The 12,880-nt window shown below is 35.4% G+C and overlaps 1 protein-coding gene across 1 annotated transcript; it reads left to right on the forward strand.

Annotated features, from left to right (window-relative positions):
* The first annotated feature begins 4,239 nt into the window (after positions 1 to 4,239).
* On the forward strand, positions 4,240 to 6,104 carry LOC136218876 (E3 ubiquitin-protein ligase RMA3-like). The gene is made up of 2 exons (XM_066006036.1): positions 4,240 to 4,416; positions 5,130 to 6,104. The coding sequence occupies exon 2, from the start codon at positions 5,135 to 5,137 to the stop codon at positions 5,900 to 5,902; it is 768 nt and encodes a 255-aa protein (XP_065862108.1). The 5' UTR covers positions 4,240 to 4,416; positions 5,130 to 5,134; the 3' UTR covers positions 5,903 to 6,104.
* Positions 6,105 to 12,880: the final 6,776 nt, after the last annotated feature.

The raw sequence follows: 12,880 nt of genomic DNA on the forward strand, positions 1-12,880 counted from the left end.
CAAAATTTTTAAATAGTTCCTAACCCCCCCTTGGAACTATACTTGTAACGTTATAAGGGACCAACAAATATGTCACAGGTTTGGGGTTCAGGAAACTCAGAATCAAGGAAGTTATTTGGCGTTGTCATTAAACTAGAGATATTAAATTTTATTAAGGATATAACTTGGAATCGCCTTCAGTCCCGGCATTCCAAAATCCTATCTCATGCAGGTAAGGAAATATTATTGAAAATTGTTGTCCACGCGATTCCAATTTATGCGATGAATGTTTTTTACCGCTATTGAGTTTGTGTTAGGATCTTGAACGTATGTTCAACACTTTTTGGTGGTGTAATGGGGGTTGGGGTATTCGTTGGTTGTGTTGGGATTGTTTAAGCATACCTAAATTTGCTGGAGGTTTGGGGTTCAAAAAACTTAGGGAGTTTAACTTGGCTATGCTCAGAAAACGGGATTGGCAATTTATCACCGTACCAAATTCTCCGATTTCTCGCATATTTAAAGATATGTACTTTAAGAATGGGTCTTTTTCGGAAGATACTAGAGGTCATAACGCAAGTTTCGTTTGGAGCGGTGTTATTGAGGCAAAGAACATCCTTATTCAAGGTTGTCGAGGGAGAATTGGTAATGGTAATAGCTTGCATATCAGACATGATCCTTGGCTCCTAAGAGATCCTCTTGGAGTCCCAACTTCTATGTTGCAAGATCCTATTGATGCTGCTCCTGTCAGTTCTCTCTTTGATATGGGTGAGAGACAGTGGGATATCGATATTGTTCATGATCTTTTCAATTCAGAGGATCAACATATATTTAGTATTCCTATTTCTCAAAATCTGTTGCATGATGATTGGTTCTGGTGTTTCGAACACTACGCCAAAACCCCCTTCAGACGACGGTTAAAAACCGTCGTCCCGTGAGATATAAATCTGTCACAGGGCTCGCTGCCGTCTATTGCACCTTCAGACGACGGTTAGGTTCTGTCATTTGAAGATACTATACATGACATCAGCCTAGTTTCGTACTGTCATATGAACATTGTTACGATGCATCTTTTTATTTATTAACGTCACTTTTAATGTCATCACATGACATACTAATAATTAAACATGTCAAGTCGCTATATGGGAAATTGGCATATTGGTATTCGCAGTGACAGTTTTTATAATAATTTCTGTCGTAGTAACTTGTATCAGATGGCGTAGGTCTTAATCAATCATGTCAAGAGATTTATTTTATATGACAGATTCTTTTAATTTAATGTCTTTTTATTGTTGTTTAGATGATATTTTTTAAATGTAAATGTCACTCTTTGCCTTCTTTTTCGAAAGATTCTGGAAATGAACAATAATTATCAAATGAACAAGAATTTCTGTATATCAATGATTTTAATTTTACTGGAGATTAATGCTCATAATCTGTTTACATTTGAACTACACAAATAACTGAATGAATGTAGGGTAAAAAAAAATAAGCAATTAATATACATCTCCAAATCTGTATATATAGTCAGAGGCGTTGTGGTATTGATTGGAAAGCCAAATCCAACTTGAACTGAAGCATATCTAAGTCATCATCTCCTAGAATCCCAAAAGTCTTGATATCTGCAAAACCAATTGATGATGCTCATTAATTACATACCATATATAGATAGACCTAATTAATCTCCTTTTACCCTTTCTCCATTCTGAGACCCTTCACTTACCCACCCACATTATAAATAGAAAGCGTTTACTAATTCTCAATAGTCACCCAGGGCAACCTAACACTTTACTTACAGTTTGTTATTTCGAGCATGGATAGACTTGTAAGGAACCTCTATCGTAATGTTGAGTTTCAGATTGACCAACTCCGATATGAGGCACCTAAGTGGCTTGTCAATATACATGGTCCTGACCGGCGGCAATGGGCTGCCGTGATGAATGGCCCTCCAAACACCCCTTATGAAGGAGGTGTATTCATAGTCCAAATGGACTTCCCTGTCAATTTTCCCTCCACACCTCCAGTTGTAAGAACATGCATAAACTTGTTAACACACATAAATCAGTTCATATCTTTGTAAATACACTCATGATATTACTATTGTTTGCAGGTCATATTCAGGACCAAAATTTACCATCCTAATATCGGTCCCTTGGGGCATGTTTCTATGCCCCAGCTACTTGATCGCCCTGCCCATAGTATTGCCATGGTAAGATGTAAATCTATGTATTTTTTACCCGTAAATTTATCTATTCATGTTTGGGGTCTAGTTTATCTACTCATGTTTGGGGGTCTAATTTAATTTATCTATGCATTTTATAGCTGCTGTGGAATATTTATGGACTGTTAGGGGTTGGGGCTGTGCTTCGCAATTTGAAATGATGGAATATGTCCTAAACTAATTAATCTACCAATACGTCCTAATTAACATGTCCAAATCGATTATGCCATAAATTAAATGACTCAAAGATACAGACATAGGAAATATTATTCTTATTAATATTCATTGCATTGGACTTACAAGAAATTGCATTGAATTTTGACATTTCATTGAATACATAACCATCGCCCACATACATTCCACCATTTGAAAAAATAAAATTCCATTTGAAAAAATAAATTTTTTTACATTCAAAAATCATCTTAAAGTCGTGAGTCCTAGGAAGGCTTCCTAAAACTACGTTCTTCCAAATGTCACGCACATACAACACATTTTGCAGTTTCACTTCTTTTGCAGAAGTCATCTTCAGAATCATAGTTTTGGTCCCTTTCATCATAGAGGTACCAGAATTGCCCATAAAGAGCAACTAATCCCAATTCTTTTTCACTTCAGTATTTTTTGTTGGTTCCTGCATTCAGTTTCAATAGGTATAATTTTAGAGAATTGAATCTATTATTACTATGCAAATATGTCAAACTGAACAAATGCCTAAACAAAAAAAAAAAATCTAAAACCGAATTGAACTTTTAAGACAAAATCGAATTATTCACACATTTTAAACAAATTTAAAGGACAATTAAAACACCATATAAATTTAAAGAATCAATCAAGATTTTTAAACAAATTCAGAGACCAATATTTTTTTTTTTTTTTTGGTAAGAATGGAAGGCTTACAAGTCCGGGCAAGCAAACAGAAAACAAAAGCGAAAGCAAAAAAGAGAGGAGAGAAAACTGAGCTAGATACTGATCATTCTAGCCAAAGCTCGGCCAGTCCGATCCGCATAAAGAATATCCTGGAGGCCTGCAGGAGGCGCACCACACTCGTGATGTCCCAAGGCGAAAGAGCCTGCGAAATTTGCCATCCAGTCAGCTGCTTTGTTTCCTTCCCTGTAAGTATGAGTGAAACGAACTAGCCAATTACGATCCCGAATCTCCTGACATCCGCGGATTAACCATCTTAAAGGATGGTGAACACTCGAACTATTGGTCATAAGCATAAAAGCGGGGCTTGAGTCTAATTCAACAACAACTTTCTTGTATTCCCGGTTCCACGCCATCTTTAAACCAAAATAAAGCCCCCATAACTCGGCTAGGAAGGCAGTACAGATTCCAAGGTCAACAACAAACCCTCCTAGCCAATTTCCATTTCCATGTCTAAGAACATTTCCCGCAGCTCCAAGACCCGGGTTTCCTTTACTGGCGCCATCTGTGTTCATCTTAATCCAGTCCCGTCGGGTGGCCTCCAACAAAGAGACCAATATATTAAACCTAACAAAAATAATACTCCCTCCGTTTTTTATTATATGACGTTTTGGACTTTTTAATTTGTTCATTTTTATATGTCGTTTTGTATTATCAATGCACTTTTTACAATGCTTTCTCTAATTTGCCCCTATTTATGGTAAGAGAGAGATATAGTTATTAATACAAATTATCTTAATTGAGCCCTAAAAATTAATAAGAGAGAGAAATTTTACATAGAAAATAGAGATCTGGGAAAAAGTATTAAGGGTACATTAGTCATTTTAATAGCCTCATTAATATTGCATTATTGATCTTGGTGAACAACCTTAAACCACATCTAAAAAAGAATGGAGGGAGTAAATAACTTTCATTGCATACCATTCTAAAAAAAAGTTATAAATCTGGGAAGTAGACCAAACTAGTATCACCTCCTACCCCTAATTGAAAAAAGAAAAGGATGGAAAACAAATAAGTGGGGAGAGAAAAGGAAGGTGGAAGGAAGGAACAAGTTAAAATTAGGAAACACCGGATAAGTCGGTTTTGTCACTTTTTATCTAATCTATTCTTTACTTTTCTTCCTTCCTTCTATATAAATATATAAATCCAACTGTTCCTTTCTTCTTCCATTCGTTGATTCTTTCTTGTTTAATTCTTTCATCTCTCCAAAACCAACCAACTCTTGCGCGCCTGGGTTTCTCTTTCATTTCGCTCTTCATTATCGCCTTCCTTCTGATCTCTTCCTACTCTCTCTTTCGGTACGCTCCTCTTTCTTTCTTTTGCTAATTCCGCCTTAATGTTGATTCTTTTCAATTATGTCTTTGGATTTGTTTCAGATTAGGATTTGATTTCTTTTTTTTCCAATTAACTGCCGAACGAAATCTCAATTATATGAACAACTGCCAATTACGATTGGGCATTCTTTTGCTAGATTGATAATTGATTGCGGTATATATTCTGCATAACTTTCCTAGGTCAGATTTTTGGATTATTCTGATTTTCCCTTTTTGTGGTGCTCCATCCTTATTATAGATACTTGAATTTTGTTTCTGTTGCTTCTTCCTTGTTAAAGATGAATGAATTTTCTTTCCTTGATACGTGTGGTTCCTGTTCTTTGTTGAATACGCTTCAAATCTTAAGCTTGTCTTCATTGTATAATAATGAAGAGTTCAACAAAATTGGCTAAACTTTGAAGAGAAACTTTTCTAATTGGTATTAGTTACTTTCATATGAGAATGATTTTGAAGTTTGATATGTTCCTTTTTCTCGTCTGCATTTGATGCTAGAATCTTTGCCATTTATCTTGTGTTTACTTATGATATCTGCTACCTTTGAATGCATAACTTTGAGATTTTAACTTGATAGGTTTTTTTTTTTTTTTTGTTATCTTTTGTATTATTGAGCATTGATGGATTGTACTGTTCTGGTCCAATTATTTCTCTCTATGACACAAAAATTGATTTTGCAACAGAGAACATGGATGCTGAGCAGAGGTTATTTCAGCATGAGATGCCCTTTGATTCTGATGAGCATACGCAGAAATGCAAATCCTTCTCGGCATCTACAGGCATTTCGACTGATGATGGTGACTGTTTCGCTTGCAATATATGCTTAGACTCAGCACATGACCCTGTTGTCACTCTGTGTGGTCACTTGTACTGCTGGCCATGTATTTACAAATGGCTGCATATTAAAAGTTCTTCCCCGGTTGATGACCAGCAGCCAAATTGCCCTGTCTGTAAGGCAAATATTTCCCTGAATTCCCTTGTTCCTCTTTACGGCCGTGGCATTTCACGCTCTGATTCAATATCAAAGAAAGCCTCTAATGACACAGTTGTACCTCGAAGACCTCCTCCTGCATTGAATACTAATACTTTTCAAACTCAGCAGCTTCATCCAAACTTGTTTCAGCCACAGCCACAACCAAATTCCTTCCATCAGCATCGAAATTTACCTGACTCATATGGAGGATATGGAGCCCTGGCCTCAACAAATATTGGTGGTGCAGCAATGACACAAATCTTCAGTCCTATGATTGGGATGTTTGGAGAGCTAATCTTTGCTAGAGTATTCGGGGCACCGGATGCAAATTTGTTTGCGTATTCTTACCCGGATTCTAACGCTCTCATGGGTAGGTACAGTCATCCTAGGATGAGGAGGCAGGAAATGCAGCTTGATAAGTCTCTGAATAGAGTGACCATCTTTCTGTTTTGCTGCATCATTCTTTGTCTTCTCTTGTTTTGATGATATGGTCAATTTTATAGCTTGTATATTTGTATAAAGTAATGAAAGGAGCAAGGAAAGAACTCATATAATAGAGAGAGAGAGACAGGCAGACGTTTAGATATTTCGTTGGAAACTCTGTTTTTGAGATTCCACTGGCATTTTTACTTGTAAATAATGTCATTCTTAACTAGGATATCTTGATTGCTTTATTTTTCTTTTTTTTTTTTTGTTGAATGACAGTGACTACTAAGGGAAAGGTGCAATCCAACCTCCTTAATCCTAAACTGCACATCTATTTTTTAGCCTTTTATGGTTCATTTCAGTTTCATGAATTTGCCGCTTTGATATGTAACCGAATTCCTTATTTGTATTACATCCATAAAAAAACATATTCCTTATTTGTATTTTGTATTCTATAAGAAAGAATTATAATATTATATTTTAAATCAGTATGCTATAAGTCTTGTTTGTTTACTTTGTAAAATCAGACACCGAATGAATACGACTTTTCTGGTGCCGCCAGCGTGCTGTATAGGCCACAGGCAGCACATAGGTTGCTTCGTTTTAAGCCTTGAAGCACAGTTCTGAAGCATAGTTTTTCTCGCCCTTTTCATTCTTTAGTTACTACCATTGGGCCTGTAAATGAACAGAGCCGTTCATGAGCGGTTCGGTGATCGGCTCGATAAAAGCTCGGTTCGATTTGTAAACGAGCCGCTCGTGAACATGATTTACTGGCTCGGTTCATAAACGAGCCAAGCTTGAGCAGGTCAAAGCTCGGTTCGAAAGCTCGCGAGCAGGCTCGATTAGAACATTTATGAACAAATTTTAGTTTTGTAGAAAACTATATAGTTTTGTGTTAGTTCACAAATATCTAAAATTAATATTATTTCATTTGCTATTAGATGAGTTCGTTCACAAACATAATAAATGAATAATAGACGAACTATTTATAAGCATCTTGTTTATTTATTCACGAACTTTGCTTGTTTATGTACACAATTAAAGAGTTATTTGCGAGCAAACTTCACAAATATAATTAACAATTTACTCACAAACAATTCATGGTTAGATAATTTTCTTAATGAACCAAGTCCAAAAGAGGATTTTGGGCTCGAAACAAGCTCGAAGCTCGGTTCAAGCTCATTGAGCAAGCCAAAGCTCGGCTCGTTAATTTTATAGCAAGCTCGGCTCGGGTTCGAGCTCGTTAATTTTATAGCGAGCCGAGCTTGAACAGATCAAAGCTCGGCTCGGCTCGGCTCGATTACAGCCCTAACTACCATAACGTTAACCTATGAAATACCTATACATTAAATTTTGCAAACGAGAGTTTCCTGCTTTGTGAAATTTAAATTTGGATTTAAAGGATATATGAGTTAATTATAAGTTAAAAAATACTTGTGTTTTAGTTAATGTGTAAAGTCAGTCTTTTTAATTGCTTTATCCGATTTGCAAAAACAGTCTGTGGTTTAAAAGTTTGCAAATAAAAATTATATACTTTGTGCAGTTTACAAACTCAATTATTCTGTTAAAAATTATTGTTATGGCTATTTACTCCAAAAAGAGAACGATCTGAAGCAAATATTGCAAATTATCCAAAATGTAATTCTGGACTTTATAAATTAACTGAAAAAATTGACTGAAAATTTCACAGAGCAGAACCCTTTTTTATACTTTTAAATCACTAGGACTGTTAGGGTCGGTCCTGACAATTTAGAGGTTCTAGGCAAAATAAGTAATAAATGTCCCTTTTTTTTTTTAACCCAAAAATCGGAAATCTCATAAAACAGTAGGATTCGCATCCTCAATAATAGTGTTTAACAACTATTCCGGCACTTCGGAAGATACAAAATCGCTAGCATTGGAATAGGCCTGCCTAGCTACCAAATGAGAGCCCTATTCGCTAAACGAGGAATAAATGACAATTTAAAAACGGGATTGGATCCTAGAATAAATCGACAATCATGAATAAGAGATCCAAACTCTGAGATGTCTCTTTTGCTTGACAGAATCGCATCCACAACAACTTTCGCATCTGACTCAAATTCAACATGTGTGTAATGCAAAGCCATCAACCAAATCATACTAGTTCTTAATGCTAATGCCTCGACCACTCGAGGCTCCCTGGAACCTGTGACACAGCTGCTGCTACAGAATAAAAATGCTCCCATTGCATCCCTGACCATTGCTCCCATCCCACAACACCCCTTCTCCATGAACAACGCCCCGTCAACATTACATTTAATTGAACCTAACGCTGGGGGCTTCCATTTCGGAGAGGGAACAAAAATAGGAAAGGAGAGTCTGGTTAATACCTGCGGGATTAGTCGTGATGGACCTACTGAGTCCGGTTGCTGACGCCGTTGATCTGCAATTGACGGGTCAGGATGTACCGTGCCATGATGTCGCTGCCTAATCGTGGGGCTGACACCGGTTCCACGCTGAAACGCCCCTTTAATAATAAAAATTTTATACATAATAAAATATGTCTTTTAATTTTTTTTTATCAACGGAGTTTCGGAAAGAAATAGACCCTCCTATATAATTTTGTCATTATTTATATTAAAAAAAAAATAAATTTCATATATAAGGCTAAATTTTTTTTTGGGCCCCCTCCAGCCCTGGGCCCTAGCCTGGCGCATCTCGGGTCTATGCCTAGGGCCGACCCTGAGGACTGTCTTTGCAAATTAACCAAGCCATAAGGATTTATTTTTATATTTTCTCTTAAAATTTTGACTCTCATTGGGAAGTTTCGGTCTGCATACTTTTCAATGGAAACTTCAACTGAATTGCAATATCTTTTGAATTAATTTGAATTTCTGATTATTTTGAATAATTTATAAAGATCTGGTCGCTTCCTTCACAAGAAAGCGAAATATGCTGAAGTAAAAATCAAGAGATTTATTCACATTATTTGATGAGGTCTTGATTTTCCCACTCCTCCGTATTCTCAACATATATGGGTAAAAAGAACTTTTCTTTTTGGAAAAATATAGTATGAGATCTTTAAATTTTTTTTTTATTATTTTCAATTTCCTCCTTACTTCCTTCCAACCAACCAATACTCCTATTCTATCACTGGTTTTACACAGTCTGAGTAGGCCATGGATTATAAATGATTCCAAGCACATCATTTGTGATTCAGCTAAGTAGGCATGGATTATACACACTAGCCACGGATCATATCATTTGTGATCCCAATAACTTTTCAATAATTTTAATTTCAAAAAACTAATGCAACAGTCACTAGTATAGTTAAGAGGATTCGAAAAACAATTAAAATATTTGGATAACAATTTACTGTTTTGACAAATTCAAGAATTTCAAATGCTGATATTGCTAAAACCACTTTTAGTTTTTATGTACTTGACATTTTAAGAAATTCTTTTCAAAATATTGGATAGTTGTAAATAATTAGTCTAATCACGACTACTATTTAACTTACCCAATAATTATGTATCTTTTTTTTTAATCTAAGTAAAATTGAAAGCCTATTACTATGTTTGGGCCCTGGACAGACGCCCCTCCTGCCCAGGCTCAGGAACAGGCCTGTATATATAGAGAACGTTACGGGTATTTTATACCTTATCCCTATATATATATATATATATATAATTGTAATTTTATATTAAATTTGTTAAAATATTCAGAAATATCTATTGTTATAAAAGATGTCCGTTAATTTGAAAAGTTAGTTGAAACTTGAAAAGAATTAAAAACAGAGTGGAACTTGGGAAAAGAAAAGGTAATGAAAAGCAAAAATAATTGAGTTTATATATATATAAAATTTGTTTAATGGGTTGAAGACACATCATACATGATTTAAATGGATAATATCTTCATTAAAGTATACATTAAGACTTGAATTCCAAATCTGAGAGACAGAGACAAGTGAGATTGAGGGTACTCTTATTATAATTACCTTTATCAAGAATAGTCTTGCCTCATTTGTATCGGAAAGATTAAAGTTGAGAGTGTAGATATATATGCAAAAGTTATGTATTCACTGTTGTTACCAATTAAAGGGGTTTGAAGCCCCAAATCATAGTATAAGAATTGCTTGGAATAATTGAGTTTGATATTTAGGTAAATATAATTAATGATTAAATTAGATTGACAGTGAAGTCTTTAGGATTAGTTATAAGTATGTCATCTCAAACAGAAAGCTAATTTTGTTGTAACAAATAAGGATAAGATAATCAAAGTGTTAGAGCATCTCTAATGCTTATAACTTAGATGTTACTTTGAACACATTAGTTACAAACAACCATTGTAACCTATATTGGTTACAAACCTTTTATCTTCCGGAAATAAACAATAAAAAAAGACAAAAACAGTTTTTGAAGATCACGCAGGAAGCTAATTGGTCTAGATGTGGCGCGTGTATTGACACCTCAAAATTTCATATGCAAGTCTGTCCTTCCTCAATTCCAAGGCCCAAAAACGGTGGTTTTTGTCTTCTTTTTCTTAATTTAAATTTCTTTTTTTTATAATCCACTTTATGTAACTATTGTTGTTTTTGTTTTTTTTTTATATCACACAGGTTTAACAAAATAAAACTAACAGTATTTTATTTCTATTTATTTTTCACATATTTTAAGATTTGTATTTTATCAGTAAATTATTTTTTATCTTAAATAAAAAGTAATTATTTTTATCTCAACTTCTCCCACATAATTTTAATGTATTTAATAATTATTATTTATTTATTTTATTTGATTGAAATAATAATATGTATTAAATTAATTATTATGTTAAATAAATATTTTTATGGCATTAATAATTAGTATTTAATTTTTTAAAGGAATAATTATTATTGAATTAAATATATTGTTAGATAAAAATTTGAAAAATTATTAATTATATATTAATTGAATAAATATAGAGTGTTTTATTATAAGTGGGATCTATTAAAATTTGAAGTAATAAGACACTCTAATGACATATAACTAGATGATGTTATTTTTGATGATGTGGAGGTGGTAAGTAACAAAGTTTGTTAAGGATGCTCTAAGAAGGAAGGGGATAACCAATTCACTTTTTCAGTATTTGTAGTATTTGTATGACCAAACAAGTAACCGACTTTATCCGTTCAATCATATATGCCACCATTTCCTTTTTCTTCCCATATAATTTAATACCAAACTATATTATACAAGTAACTGATTACCAATTAAAATTCAATTGTATTGGAAAAATCTCAGGTTATTTAAATTAAATTAAGTTTTAATATATCTTTTTTTTTGAACTAGTTTAAAAAGTTTAATTTACTCTTTCAATTTTTAAAATATCATAATAACCTAGTATAAAATGTCTAAAAAACGTTTCAATTTGGGTTAGAACATTTCGAAAATTAAGTGAATGATGTATTAAACTTTAAATTAAAGATATAGAATTTGAATTGTAGTACATGCAATAGATTTTAAGGGAAATTATCCTTTGCGACTTACATTTATGTTTTATATTGATAAATAGTACTTTTTTTTTTTTTTTTTCTGAAATAAAGATGATATTCATTCCTTAAACCGAATCAGCAACAATAGTCTCCTGTAACCAAACCGGGACAGAAAACGACACAAATTCGCTAGCATTGGACAGGGCATGTCGTGCAACGACATGAGCCCCCCTGTTCGCTATGCGTGGAGAGAAAGACACTTTATAATCGTGTCGACAACTTAACAAAGACTTACAATCCTGAATTATTGACCCATAAACTGACAAGTCTGGATCAGACGAATTGACGCTATTAACCACAATCAACGAGTCACTCTCAAACAAAACGTTAATACAATTTAGATAAATACACCAGTGCATTGCCTCCCGTAGGGCTAATGCTTCAACTTCCCTGATATCTTCATTAATTGGGATTAGGTGACTACGACAAGCCATAAAAGATCCATCTGATGATCTAATTAAGGCTCCCACCCCACTCCGGGCCTCAGCTTTAAAAGTAGCTGCATCACAATTGCATTTGACGAAGCCAAGAGGGGGGCGAGACCATCTAGTATCTCGTACGTGTGTCGCAACCAGCCGTAGTGTGTGCTCGCGGCTATGGGCAGCCGTGCCAACTGTTCCGGTTGCGTTGTTAGTAATGGAAGGAGGCGGACGGTGCTGCGCAGGGTGGCGGACAGGGGCCGGGACAACCACCTGAGGTCCGAGGATCAGACGGTGCTGTGCGCTGAAGGCATCTGCGTAAGCCGCTGAGTCCATAGGCGGATGGCTGACAGCAAACGGCAGGTTCTTCAACTGGGACTGGCGCCAAGCAGCAAGGTAGTTTTTCGCGAGAGAGATCGCCGTTTCTGGTAATTGGACTTTGCTCTCCCAGACTATCTGATTCCTTTGGTTCCAAATAACCCAAAATGTCATGGCCATCTTGGTTATGGTGTCTTCATCATTAGACAAGAGTACCTGCAAAATAGAACCCGTTAGATAATCAGGTTGGAATACATCCGTATTGATCCCGGATAGGTTCCAACATTCCTGGGCGTATATACAATCCACAAAGAGGTGGTGATCATGCTCAGTGTCAGAGTGAAAGAAAGGGCATTGTGTTGGGATTAGCAACCCTCTCCCTGCCAATCTGTGTCTAGTAGCCATACATCCCGAGGCCAGCTTCCAGACAAACATTCTAACTTTTGGGGGGACGTGCATCTTCCAAATTCTACTCCACCCGTCATCCTGAATCATACCACCAGAATCATCACAAAGAGCTTTATAGCCTGATTTACTGGTATACATACCATTTTTGGTGAAATTCCACATTGGTCCATCCTCAACTTCTCTAGTTGGCAACACCATCCTACACACAATTCTGGCATCTGCCTCATTCAACAAATCCTCCACCTTCCCTCTGTCCCACAACTTCCTACCAGGAATAAACAAATCAGCCACTTTTGTATCATCCTGCTGCATAATATCATCACCCTGTACCCTGAATGGAGCCGTAGTATTTACCCAAGGGTCTTTCCATACGAAAATTGACTTGCCATTCCCAATTCT

This window comes from Euphorbia lathyris, chromosome 2 (genome assembly GCF_963576675.1).
Source record: "Euphorbia lathyris chromosome 2, ddEupLath1.1, whole genome shotgun sequence".
NCBI lineage: Eukaryota > Viridiplantae > Streptophyta > Magnoliopsida > Malpighiales > Euphorbiaceae > Euphorbia > Euphorbia lathyris.